This window comes from Cynoglossus semilaevis, chromosome 12 (genome assembly GCF_000523025.1).
Source record: "Cynoglossus semilaevis isolate Cse_v1.0 chromosome 12, Cse_v1.0, whole genome shotgun sequence".
Classification (NCBI taxonomy): Eukaryota; Metazoa; Chordata; class Actinopteri; order Pleuronectiformes; family Cynoglossidae; genus Cynoglossus; species Cynoglossus semilaevis.
This window is the reverse complement of record NC_024318.1, coordinates 2413702-2428152: the sequence shown is the minus strand read 5'-3', so window position 1 is coordinate 2428152 and position 14451 is coordinate 2413702. Positions and strand designations below refer to the sequence as shown.

Genomic DNA, 14451 nt, shown 5'->3' with positions numbered 1-14451 from the left:
AATGCAGTTAAAAGTTCTCACGGCAGACGAAAAGAGTTACTGCTCTGAGTGATGTTCCAGTCGTAGGGCTTTAGAAATCCTGTCTGTCAATTATTTCCTCTAAAACATGCGGAGGAGGCAGAGTAGTTTCAAAGTCCTGAGCAGCGACTGCCAAAGTTCTGCTGAACACAAGGTTGAAGCTTCGACCGTGGAGCCGGATCTTTTCAAAGTCAATGAAAAAATCATAAACCACCAGGTCCTCGTTGACTCTTCAACTAGTTTAACCATAATCCATTATCCTGTCTGTAGTCAAGAAGGTTCTTCCAGTTAAGAGAGAATTCAGGTTTTCAAATCTAAAGGCTGGGGCTTCGTCACTGACTTGAAACCACACATCATAACATGCATATATAGCATATATATATATATATATCTTTCTGCAAGGATTTAAGACAATAGAGGAAGATCAGGCAGGAAATCCTGACAGGAAGAAATATGATTGGTGGATAATATTGCAAACTTTCTGTGCAGCTTTTCTGTGTGAAGCCAAACTTTTCTTCCAGCTGGACAAAATATGAAATTCTTATGTTTTAGTAATATGAATATATTTTTTACAGTTGTTGGGCAGGAGTTAGGGTTCATTAATCAAAGAGTCAGAACAGACAAATCCATGGTTGAAATGAAGTGAAGGAATTTTAGGGCACATTTGTGTTTACATCTCACAAACGTTAGACAATAAGAAGCTGAATGAAGGAATAACTGGAGTCTGTACTTAATGATATTATTTATATAGACTATAAAAACTAAATGTTGACCAAACATGCCTCACAATTAGACGCAAATACCAAAAAAAGCTAAAGTGTAGTTAAGCAGTTATTCAGACAGAAAAAAAATCGCGAATTAGCCAAAAGGCAGAACGTTGAATTTAATAATAATTTCTATAAAAAAGAAAATAAAAAGTTACTCAGGAAATAGACAGTAAATCATACCAGGTGATGACTTTCTTGTGGTTTATGCTAACTTTTAGCAGCCTGTGTCGAGACTCTAGATGTCCTCTGTGGGGGACGTATGAGGGACTCAATAATTCATATTTTATTAATTATAGCCACCGCCGTCTGAATCATCAGTCTGAACTATCTGTCCATTTATCATGGATTTAAAGGTAAACTTTTGTCTTTCTGTAAATGATTTTAATCCAGTTCAAGCAGATTCTGGTGTGTGTTGAACTCCGTGTCATGTCAGCCTGTGTGTCTTTATAAATAGCCCAGACAGTTAGTGTGGACGTAACGTATCCCACCGATCAAGTGGAAACATATTTGTGATAACTGAGGCCTGTCCAGACACAACCCTGAGTCTGTCAGGCTCTTCCTGTTGTAACATCGTCCAGAAGTGGAAGAACAAGCAGGGCCTCAGGCATCGCTCGCTAATTTTATTTCAGGATGTGGAATTCAGAGAATGTGGAAAAGCATAAATATTACAGGATCAAGTGTTGAGGATAAATATATCTGGAGCTGAAGAAAACAGGACGGATCGTAGCTGCGTCCGTACGTCTCTTCAGTAAACACCGGCTGGGAGGAACATTTTTGAGGTGAAGCCAAACAGACGGTTCGGCAACTCTAATTCCCACCGAGCGTTTGCTGCTTGGAAGAAGGGAAGCATTCTAGAGAATCCCAGAGAGCAGCGTTTCAATGTTTTGAGGAATTTCTGCAGCTGTGAGTTAAGGTGGTGTGTGGGAGCCAGGATTAGGAAAGAGTTTCACTGGAGTTAATGACGAGAGGAAATAATAAAAAACAAAAAAACAAAAAAATCAGAACATGTTAATGAAGTTCATTAAGCACCGGTTTATTACCATTTAGGCAAAAACCAGATGTTAGAGGCATGATTTAAATGTCATTTAAATGAGGCCATCTGAATGTTGTCAAGTCTCAGCACAACAGGAGTCTGGACTCTGGTCCGGTCCGACTTCTACGTCTCCTACACCTCAGCTCTACGACAAAGAGCTTTGGAAAAAATGTCTTCCAGGATTAATGGTCAGAAATTCCACCCTAACCTTTTGAGGTAATGTAAATTGAATGACCTCAGCGAGGTCACTTATTGTTTGTTAAAATAAATGATGCTGCGCAGACGTCCGACCTGGTCCTCCTCCAGTCTGGTCTGAAAAACAGTTTTCATCTCGTGGTTTGTCCATGGTAGCGTTAGAATCCACAGAACAGAAGGTGACTTTGGTGCAGTGGTTCTCTATAATGTTCTGTCCTGCTTCTCCTTGGAGACAGAAATGTTTTCATAGTTGTTTTTCAAATGCAGTGAAAAAATTTGTTTTGAAAAAGTATTGAAAAGTCGAGCCGCTTCCTGGCCTTGTTAGCTTAAATACTGTAGCTAGCTTGACGAAACAGTTGGTTAACAAGTCAACAACGACTCTACCTCTCGATGCCTCTTGAGTTTTTACCAATGCAGAGATACATATGAGCTGGAAAAGGATCTGGGCCGTGAAAGAAAACGGAGTCTATCAACATTTTTATCTTCTCCGGACTTTTCCCATCTGGATCGTCGTTGTTGGAATGATCCTAAATCTCTACTCCGTCCTGTGATTGGCCAAATTCTTCTGTCATGGATCAGATCTTCCAGAGGTGGCGCTCCAGGGAAGATATAAGTCTTATTGGCTCAGTTAGCAGTAGTTGTTCATGGTCTTTCAAAAAAACAAATGATTTCATATAAACACAGTTCTAAAAAATCAAACTACACCCTTCACATTGGGGGAAACCACAAAGAGGACTAGGGGTAAACTCCACACCCACACACGGAACAAACCAGGATGTAAATCCAAAATGCTGAACACTGCACAGATGTTGTAATCAAATATCCCACCTTTTTTTTCTTTTTACCAAATTAGAGAGAGGCTGGTGTTACCTGTTTGTGTGGGTAGACGTTAATGTGGCATTTGATGCACTCCTGTCCCATGTTGGCCCAGGAGTTGCCGCTCATCCACTTCCTTTTACACTTGGGACACTTGTATTCTCCGAAGCATCTCTTCTTCCCCTGGTACGGAGTCAAACCTTCTCCTTTAGGTCTGGCCTGAAAACATGAAATAGGAAAGATTAAGATGAAGAATTTTATCAGCCATTCAGTTCAACGTTGCACCGCAGGGTGACCCCTGGTGGCCGGGCGTGACTGTCCTTGTCCAACATGTCTGACTCCATCAGACGTCTGTCTTGACGTAACATGTCTCCATGACTCCATCAGACGTCTGTCTTGACGTACGATGGAGTTGGCTGCGTGTGCGGTTGTGTAATTGACGCTAACTTCCATTACATCTGCATCAAATTACTCTGAACCTCTGATTCTCTGGAGGGAGATGATGACCAAGAGTCGGTCAGAAAAAAAAACCCACTGGCCTGAAGGACACTGTCGTTGGTAGGAGGAACTCTTCTGATGACATCATCATCATCATCATTTTGGCCACACAACAACAGAGCTGGAGGAAAGAGGCTCCGACTTAATCCTCAAAAGATTGTTACAATCGAGTGAATCAGAAAGTCTCAGTGACCAGCGCTGCAGTCAGACGCCAAAAAAGAAACCCAGATTAACACAGATTAGCAGCTGTGTGAGAAGTTGTCCTTAATCTCAGAGCAGGTTCTGTTTTTTCAAATGAAGGACAGAAAGATGAGAGAAATTTAAGACGATTCCCAAAAATCTAAACTTTGCAAACGGTGTCAATCAACAACACTAGGGGGCGCTGGTCAAAACTCTTGTGCATTTCTTTATAAACTTAAATGAGTGCAGTGAGGATTTTATTTGTTGCTTTTTTGTTGCCAACTGCCTTGTCCATGTTTTTTTGGCAGCCATGTTTTCTTAGCCACGACAGCCAGATTAATATTGGCTAAGACCCTTCAGCCAATTTCGGAGCTATTTTTTTAAATTTTATATTTAATTTTGTCTTTTGTCTGGTTTTATTATAATAACAGAAATCTCGGACTACATTCCACTACACTTGGCAAAGGTGCACTCTTTAGTTAGCATACGGCTAAGACGGCTACAGTGCTGAGTATTTCCCTGTATTTCCAGCCTGGCTGCAGTAGCTAACTTCAACTGGATGATGGGCTGCAGTGACTGATATCCAACGTGACAGAGCAAAGTCACGGCTGGTTATTAAAACAGTCTGTGTTCAGGCTAAAACCAGCTTTTCCCTCTTCAACTCAGATTTTTCTACCAAACTACCTCATGTTTGGATCATCTTACTGGACACTGGTCAGGTCTAAATGGGGAAGGTTAACGTCCCTCAAACTCTGGCCCTAAAGAAACCTTAATCAGAGGCACCTGGTGTCGTCCTGACGGACGTCACTGCTCTGCTGCTCTGCTGCGGCGTCAGGCTCAGATCGGGCTCTCAGCGTTAACAGCATGACCTCAACCCCTGCTGTCAGCTTCCCACTCCCCCTGTGACAGCACACACACACACACACACCACTGGCCGGAAAATCTGAGTCCTGCTGGCCGACAGTCTTTACACACTGTCACAGCTGTCTCTCCACGCAATCAGTAAGTCATCTCTGAGACGACACCATGGCAACTCTCTGTTTGGTTGCTCCCCTGAAAATCAAGCAGTTACGATACGATCCAACTTCAAAATGTTAGAAAAAAACCCCACCAGGATCACAACACTCTCTAGGTTTTTCTCTTTCCTAGAAACGCCGCTGAAGTGAAGAAAATAAATTAGCCTGATGATAAACTGGGTGGGAGAGTCACCAGCTGCCAAACCACACGGGCTCTTCAACGTTTGGACTTTCTTTTTCTGTCTCCTTCATGGTGGTGTTTATTCATCTGTTCACGTCCACTGTTTCAGGCTAAATTTTCACCAAACTTTTTTTGTTTATTTTTTGCAAATGCTGTTCTCTGTTGTTCTTTGACTTACACCGTCATGAACGGCCTCGTCAACAAGTTTCTGTACCTTTGGCCACATTTGGTTCTGACGGTTTCTTTGCTCTGTCTTTTTGTTTTTTTGTTTTTTTTTTGACTATATTTTTATAACTTTAAAGCCGATTCTCTCCTTTTAGACTGAGGTTTAAAGCAGCGATGTCAAACATATGGCCCACGGGCCAACACCGGCCCTCTTCATGATATTTTGTCAAATGATATTTCATTAAATAGGAATATTTTCTTATTTACGGAAAACAAAGGTAATGATACTGGACATTAACATTTAAAGATATTGTCCAAATGTTGACCACAGACCAGTACTGACAGTTACAGACAGGCTAATGAATAACGCCAACTGTTCACAGACGTTATTGTCCTCTGGTCATATTTTACATAATGTTGGGAAATGTGAAAAAGACCCATTGCATTGTGGGAAACGTAGTGTTGGACTGAGGTCAGTAGAAGTCCAGGTCCAGCTCCAGGTCCAGGTCCAGGTTCTCGTCTGTGGATCAACATCAGAGCTGGATTATAAATCCTAACCTCGAGCTGTAAACAGACACAGGAACTGAGTAAATGTTTTAGTTCAGCTCAAATTCCAGGAAAATAATCACACACACACACACACACACACACACACACGGGGCAGTGTGTCATGACAACAAACAGCGGTGGGAGGAGTCTGTGCCACAGGAAGTTCAGACTCACACGGAGCGAAAGAAAAAAAAAACATCTTTAAAGGTGAAGAAACGAGAAACAACAGACACTGAGTCAGTGTGTGTGTGTGTGTGTGTGTGTGTGTGTGTGTGTGTGTGTGTGTCTGTGTGTGTGTGAATGTTCTTCCTTTGGAGCAGAAGCAAAATACTTGAGTGGGAGTTGAGCAACAAACACACACAGAGTGTATGAAAACGATCTGAGTGTGTGTGTGTGTGTGTGTGACTGTGTGTGTGTGTGTGACTGTGTGTGGCCATGTTTCACGTAGAGATTGCATCAGTGAGTGTGTTTCATTCAACGGTTCACTGACCGTGAAGTGTGTGTGTGTGTGTGTGTGTGTGTGTGATGTTTTTGATGAGTCCCTGCTGTGATTCAGACCTGGTCCAGTTGTTTCTGCCTCCATCTAACAAATAATTCATGTCATCAACAGTGATCAGTTGATGAATCCTGGTCCAGTGAGGATCAAACTCGTTGTTACAGATTTTACTTCTTGTTGTTGGACATTTGTGCTGCTCCACAGTTCTGGTTGTTCTGGTTGTTCTGGTTGTTCTGGTTGTTCTTGTTGTTTTTGGTTGACTTTTCTGTTTGATTCTGGTCATCTGGACTGCAGGCCGGCCGCTGACCTAACTCCGTGGTGCTGCGGCTGCTGCTTATACAGAATCACCACACTCAACCATTGACTGTCCCTAATCTTAATCTCTAATTTGACTGTAATCCTAATCTGAGCTACATCATAAATCACTGATTCCACAAAGTCCCGACTACACCCTCCCCCCACCCCCCACTGAAGGAGCACGATGGTCAACAGCCTCCTGCTCCTCATGACAAAGAGAAGTTCTGGCCAAACAGCAGAGTTTCCACCACCACTGCTGCTGAGGGGGAGTACAGAGAAGGAGGAACACGAGTTGGGAGAGCGAGGAGTGAAGGAGGAGGAAGCCTAAATCCAAAGCAGATGTCGTCCATAGGGGCAGAACCCCAGGAACACGGAGGGCAGGGGTAAACCCGGCTGCTCTGCTTTCAGTTAGAACCTAGGTTAGATCAGAGGTGGAGACGTACGAGTGTTGACTCACCGCTGCAGCTCTGACCACAACAACAAAGAAGGAGGTGTGGACTGTACATCACTGATCCTAAACAGCATCAGGAATGTGGAACATGAACCGCACGGAGCTGAATGACTGTGATTATGGTGCAGTACAGGACTGAGCCCGGTCCAGACCACGACAACGGAGAGCTCTTCAGTATTTCAGGTTAGGGTTCAGGGAACGGCGTGAAATCGATAGATTGAAGAAAGTATTCAGCAGCTCATGGTCTCTGTCTCGAGGAAAAGACCCTGATACTGCAACAAATGACTTTGTTTTTAAAGTATTTCAGAGTTTCTTTGTTTTAAGGTTATCAGGCGTTAAGTCCTTGTCGTCAATAACCTCAGTAACTGACTGTCAGTTCTAGATTTACTTCCTGCTGGAGTGACACCATCTGACCTGAAGTTTGATGACGTTGTTTGACGTCTCAAGTACGAAGTATCTAAAAATGAACTTTGTCAACAATAACCCATCGACCAATCACTGAAGCCCAGCTGACTGACATGCGCTCCGTGTCCTGGTCCTGGTCCTGAGGCCTCGTTCGTTCATCCGATGTCCCAGACGAAGACTAATGACCAGTGGACAGACGGCAGACTCTGGACTCCCAGACTCTCAAAGACTCAAATCCTTAAACCTTAATCCTCCGTCTCAACAAACAGCCTGGTTTCACCTCTGCTTCATATCAGACGTTTCCTCTGAGCCAAACCAAAGACCAGTCACTCTGACAGTTTCAAGGTTGTGGATAGTGAGGCCAGACACTGAAGCCGTAGCTGCACTTGATCCAGGCTTCAGCGTCAGTCCACAGGCAGCAAATATGAGCAGAAGGTTTTATGTGCAGCTGAAACATGGAATTCTGTGGTTTGTCTGCTTTTGTGCGAAAACAAGGGATTTGTGGGTAAAAACAACAGCGAGGTCTTTGGAAAAGGCTTGGAAGGTTGTAATTGTCTTCCCTCGACTCTGGGTTGAATTTGGAGGAAAAAAAGAATGAAGTGAATAGTTAAGATGTTTTGTGTTAAAGTGTGTGGTTGTCTGAAACACTGACTGTGCTGCGTCCACACACTGGAGGGAGACAGTGGGCTGGAGCCCAGACACCAGGTTAGAACACAACCGACGGACTCTGTGTAGGGAGGAGTAGGGTTCAAGTCCTGACGTCACTGTTCTAGATTCATTATAGAAAAACGAGTCCAGAAGGTCCACCTGCAGCACGAGCAGATTCATTATAGAAAAACGAGTAAAGTCCAGAAGGTCCACCTGCAGCACGAGTGTCACTGTAGATATAAATATAAATATGTATGATATTAGAAGTAGAGCAGTTTACCATCGATGGTGAACTGGACTAATGTGTGACTCACATCAGTCCAAGTTGAAGAGGAGATGACTGAACACATTTGTCCGTCCTCTGGGAGGACTTAATGAAACAGTTTGATCTGATGTTTCCATCAAAGCCGTACACAGTCAGATGTTCGACCACACCAGAAGGAGAACCAAACGCCTGTTGGCTCATTTGGTTTGCGTTGACCACATCAAGGCGGTCTCCAGTACCAAACATGGACCACGTGCCAGGACGCAGCATACTTTCACACATGACACAGTCACATGTGGTTTTCCTTTTTCCCATGAGTCCTGCTCAAAGAATGGAAACAAAAATGTTCTTGTCATCCAGGGGTGACACCCATCCACCCCTCCTCCACCCCTCCATCACCCCTCCACCCCTCCACCCACAGTGGGACACGACAGTGGGACATGCAGATGTCCACATCTTCACAAGTCGTCACCTCAGCTGTTCCACCAAACACAGAACCAGCATTTTTTTACCCCATGTTTCCGCTGCTGGACCAAACAGCCGCGACCCTGTTCCAGAGGCTCACCCAGGTGCATTGTGGGACTGTTTATGAATCCCATCATGCACCACAGGCTCTAAATACAGCCACTGTTCTCTCTCTCTCTCTCTCTCTCTCTCTCTCTGACATCTATCTCACCTCTCTCTCTCTCTCTCTCTCTCTCTCTGCGGAGCTCCTTTGCTGGTGCAGCTGTCTCTTTCTTCAGCATGTAAGGAAATGTGGGCCAGGCTGAAAGTGAAGGGAGGAACAGGTGCTCTTTAACTGAGACTGAGAGATCAGAACAAGGCAGCTCTTAATCTGGACCAGGAGCTCAGACAGTAGACCAAGAGAAACTAGATTAGACGGACGGACGGATGGACGGACGGATGGACGGACGGATGGATGGACAGACGGATGGATGGATGGATGGACAGACGGATGGATGGATGGATAAGACAAAGCTCCATCTAGCACTGAAGTAGTGAAGGTATAAACTTTGGGACCAAAATGGTATCATCAGTTTTCCAGCTGGTCTGGGCTGCATCTGTGACTGGTACAAACACTAGTACACTGGTACACTGGTACACTGGTACCCTGGTACACTGGTACCCTGGTACACTGGTACCCTGGTACACTGGTACACTGGTACCCTGGTACACTGGTACACTGATACACTGGTACACTGGTACACTGGTACACTAGTACACTGGTACCCTGGTACACTGGTACACTGGTACCCTGTGTACCGTTACACCCCCCAGTGGTTGCTGGAGTGTGTTGCTGATTGGTAAAAGCCTCAATCAAACAGACATCTTGCACGCATCTGTGGTGGGAAACAAGCGACCACATGATCACGTCGATCTGTGGCTCCAGAAAAATATTCAGGGACTTTTCCCCCGTCAGGTCTCAGAGGAGGACGGGCCCGTTGGAGAACTTTGATCTCCTTCAGTACCAGTCCTCACCCCTCTCTCCCTCAGTTTCTCCTCCTTTGCTGCGTGCGTCAAACCGCTAAGGTTAGCACGCTCAGTGAACGCACGCTGAAGCAATTAGAGGTCTTATCGGTGAATTCTGTGGTTAATGAGGAAAACAAACACATATTTAAAAAAACAACAACTCTGAATCCAAACATGAAGAACCGAACCACTTCCTGTCTATCGCTCAAATCTGTAAATGGATCTGTTTGTGACCGAGGTGAAGACAGACCCTGAGTCCTGCAGAGTCCCGCCTCAGAGGAGGACCAGGTCCTGGTGCTGGTTCTGCTGCTCTCTCACTGATGTCCTGAGGGATGTGAGGCTCTGAGCTCCTCCGCTGTTTACACTGATGGTTTCCAGATGCTGGTCTGTGATCGCAACGCTACAGACCGGCGGGGAGCGGTCCAGCAGCTCAGGGAGTGAGCCAAGATTTAGGCAACTCTATTCTGGAGACGGTGGGTCTGGGGGGGGTCTGGGGGGGGGGTATGGTCATGTGACGCTGATGTTTATTGGAGCCACACATGCAACAAACACTGATGGAGGGAGATTACTGTAATTATTCATTAGACAAACATGGACTTGGCTAAACTTCAATGTTGTCTTTGAGTCACTTAAAGAGTGTGATCGTTTCAACAGATTCAGGCTGAGTCTTTGTTTCTTTTTTCTTCACTCCTACTCCTCAGGCAACTTAGCTGGGATTCGTTTCTCCTAAACTTCACCAGTTTAAAGAAACATGGAATAAATGACTGGAGCTGCGTCCTCGTCATGTTAATTTCTCATTAACTCCAGCCCAGTAGGTGGCAGTAATGTGCTAAAATTGTATTAGCCAGACTGCAGTGTTTGGCTGTAGCAAAATGATGGAAGAATAGATGAAGAGAGAGAAAAGCAACAGGTATTTGTCTGTATTTGTCTGTATTTGTCTGTATCAGGCAACTTAGCTGGGATTCGTTTCTTCTAAACTTCAGTTTAAAGAAACATGGAATAAATGACTGGAGCTGCGTCCTCGTCATGTTAATTTCTCATTAACTCCAGCCCAGTAGGTGGCAGTAATGTGCTAAAATTGTATTAGCCAGACTGCAGTGTTTGGCTGTAGCAAAATGATGGAAGAATAGATGAAGAGAGAGAAAAGCAACAGGTATTTGTCTGTATTTGTCTGTATTTGTCTGTACTTGTCTGTATTTGTCTGTACTTGTCTGTATTTGTCTGTACTTGTCTGTATTTGTCTGTACTTGTCTGTATTTGTCTGTACTTGTCTGTATTTGTCTGTACTTGTCTGTATTTGTCTGTACTTGTCTGTATTTGTCTGTACTTGTCTGTATTTGTCTGTACTTGTCTGTATTTGTCTGTACTTGTCTGTATTTGTCTGTACTTGTCTGTATTTGTCTGTACTTGTCTGTATTTGTCTGTACTTGTCTGTATTTGTCTGTACTTGTCTGTATTTGTCTGTACTTGTCTGTATTTGTCTGTACTTGTCTGTATTTGTCTGTACTTGTCTGTATTTGTCTGTATTTGTCTGTATTTGTCTCTCGCTGCTGCTGCCAACTGTCAGAGATCCTGTTCAAAGTTCAAACCAGCTCCATGCAGCTCTACTCTGATCCACTTTTCTCTGTCTGTCATCGTTGCTTTTTCATCTGAGTGAAATTAACAAATTTGCTTTGTTTGGGTAATTTGAGGGTGGGATTCCGTTAACTGACTCCATCTGGGTCATTGTTCTGAAGTTCTCTTCTCTTTTCTTCATTTTCTGGTTCTGTTTATTTTGTTGATGTTCTTATTTCAGCTGTTCCCTCCTCACGATGGATCTTCCTCTGTCTCCTCCTCCTCCTCCTCCTCCTTTCTTTTCATTACATCCATGGTTCCTATTTTTACTTTTATATCGGCTTCTTTTAGACATAGGCCACTAGGGGGCGCCAGTTGAGGCTGCATACTGCATACAGTTTAATATATATATTTGATCCTTTTATCCTGCAGTTATAATGAAAATGTTACATTCACAATAGTGACATTGTATGTGATGTATTATAAACCTAAATGCAGAGACGGGTGTGTGTGTGTGTGTGTGTGTGTGTGTGTGTGTGTGTGTGTGTCTTCTACAACCACGTCTATAACTGCTGAGATAAACATTCTTATCATATACAGTGTCCCTAAATATAAACCACAGCATTAGTGGATCATGTGCTGCATATGTGCTGGATATAACACACACACACGCACACACACACACACACAAACCAGTGACTTAAATATAAACAAATTGATACCGTCATAAATCATCGCTTCATTAATTACATCTGGACCTCGTCGCCTCTGAAGTCGAAGCTATTCTTAAAAACTCTGTCTCATCTTCTTCTTCTGCTTCTTCATCTTCTTCTTCTGCTTCTTCTTCTGCCTCTTCTTCTTCTTCTACTTCTCCTTCTTCTTCGTCTTCTTCATCTTCTTCTTCTGCTTCTTCTTCTTCATCTTCTTCTTCTGCTTCTTCTTCTTCATCTTCTTCTTCTGCTTCTTCTTCTTCATCATCTTCTTCTACTTCTTCTTATTCTTCTTCTTCTTCTCTTCCATCTGTGGACGTAGTTGCCGTTGCAGTAAATACTATATAAAGGGCTGCAGTCACTCAGTCCCAGTTGTTTCCAGCTCTAAATTTGCCTGTGAGGCAGCGTCGGTGGTGGATTAATGCTCCCCCAGGTGGACGGCTGTGACAGATGTAGCTAACTTTAGAAGTTGACAGAATATAAAACACTGGGGTTTTTATGAACCCTGCTGTTAAAGCTGCTGTTAGCTTGGAGCTAACATTTAACAGTACAAGAATTATTGTTAGCAATTGAAAAATATCAAAAGATTTCTTCCAAAAAACAAACATTAGCCAACAAGCTAAGCTAGCTAAGGAATTCATTTAAAAAATACCCCAAAAAACCTGGGCAAGAGAAGAAAAAATGACACAGCAAAAAAAAAAAAAGGACAATTAAATGTTTGGTTTAAAAACCACAGTATACAGATCTTTACTCTTCCCTAAATTCTGACTGAAACATGTTTGTGAATTGACCCCGACTGCTAATGGTCCGACCAAAAACCACGAGTTCCACAAACAAAGGCTAAAAAACACACGTGCTGACGTCTCCACACTTTGTTTGGAATTTTTTCTGATGGAGGAGTGAACCCTCCTGAGGATACGGGACGTATTACGTCCTTGATGTTTAGTCTCTTTGCTGACGCTGAACCATCAGTCAGGCTGAAGGTCAGTGCAGAGGTCGGCTGAACCACTGATAAGACTTCACGCTGCAGTTCACATGAGCGCAGCGGCTGGCCTACGCAGGGCTACTCCTAGGAATCTGTCTAATTCTTCACCTAGGCCTGGGCTTTGACATCTGGATCATGCTGCTCACACACCCTGGGGTGTCAAACATATGGTCCGTGGGCCAAAATTGTCCCATTAGGGGGTTCAATCTGGCCCACATAATGAATTTTGAAATAAAAAAAAATGCATAAACACTTAAATTATATTGCATGAAATATGAATAACATAAATACTGGTAGTTGTGCAGAAGTGGCACCAAGGGTTTGGAACCTCAAGGCTACTCAAACTTTGAATTATTTCACTGTCCTAACTTTAATCCAAACAGTTTGTTTTGTCCCCAACAACACGGAGGAAAGCGCTCCAACCACCACCCCACCATGAGGCCAATTCTGTGGATGCTGTCAATATTTGAATATAATTTATGATTATTAATATACACAAATCCCAAATCCAGAAGCAAATTATTAACAAGCCTGAAGGAGGTAAAACAAACCATCAGTTCATCCGATACCTCCTGGGACAAAAAGAGATTTTTTAATCAGTTTAAAGGGATTTGTTTTCACTGCCTCCTGACAGTATATGCTGTCGTAGTTTATGAGAAAAACATTAAAGATTGTTGGGAAGAGGCAGGGTTGCATCTGAGTTAGTTTGAAAGAAAATCAAATTTTGATTGTGTTGACGTAACGGTATCTGGACGGGTTGGTTTGGATTAAAACAAATCCCAGCTAAGTTGCCTTTAATGATGTTTCTGCTTACAAATCAAATCTGTCGACCTGCGCCGTGTTTGTGTTCTGGAGGTGGGTCTGGAAGTTAGAACAGTTAGAACAATGAACTCTGTTCTGGTATGTCGCTCCATAACCAGACGCTGTTTATTTGTCTGGATTCTGTTGCAAATATTTACAGTCAGTACTTGGTTAGTTTTTGGGGTTTTACCTTATTTGATACTGCAGTTTTGTAAACGCCTTTTACTCCAGATATTTCTCTCAGTTTTTTTTCTCTTGACATCATTTGTGTCCAACACATCGGGCCAGAGAGCAAAATCCTGGTCCCAGATCAACAGTTTTAATAAGTAGCAGCAGATTTCTGTGACATCATGATGTGGAAGACGGTGGTTTTAGGTTTCAGGTGGTGAGTAGGACTGTCAGAATCTGTTAACCATGTGAACACATTTTTTAAAAATAATCAGATGAAATGTTTTAACAGTTTGGGATTCTTGGATTTACCACAGTACATCCAATAAAGTCACCATCCATTTGTTGTTGCTCTAAAACACACGTCATACGAGTGAAAAGACGTCATTTCACCAACGCTCCTTTCATGCAGGTGTTGTTTACACAAACGGTAGAAAAGACGTCATTTCACCAACGCTCCTCGAGTCTAAAATACCACCTTAACTACAGCAACGACTACGACCCCTAAAGTTTCTCATGTTCAGAAATGTTGATTTTTTTTCTCAGTCGATCATGATTAATCGTGATTCATCTTTAAGTCAAGCTTTTCTCCCACGTCCTCCAGCTGCTAAGCCGTTCACACACGGAGCAGAAAAACTCCATTCCCAGATTTCCAGAACCCAGCTTCTCTAATCAGCCACGGATCACGGTGCGGTGTTCCGGGGGGGGTAGCTGATGGATGATTCCCATCCTTAGAAGCCAAACACGGGGCAGTAACACTCTGGTGTAGTCCAGCTGATGAAC

At 43.3% G+C, this 14451-nt stretch overlaps 1 protein-coding gene across 3 annotated transcripts in view; it reads right to left on the bottom strand.

Annotated features, from left to right (window-relative positions):
• The window catches only part of LOC103386988 (zinc finger CCHC domain-containing protein 24-like), a 34356-nt gene that overhangs the window by 2603 nt on the left and 17302 nt on the right, over positions 1-14451 (bottom strand). For all 3 annotated transcript variants that reach the window (XM_008321443.3, XM_008321444.3, XM_025060667.1), the window contains exon 3: positions 2884-3048. In XM_008321443.3, coding sequence (XP_008319665.1) covers positions 2884-3048 — 165 coding nt within the window. The remainder of the gene's footprint in view (positions 1-2883; positions 3049-14451) is intronic.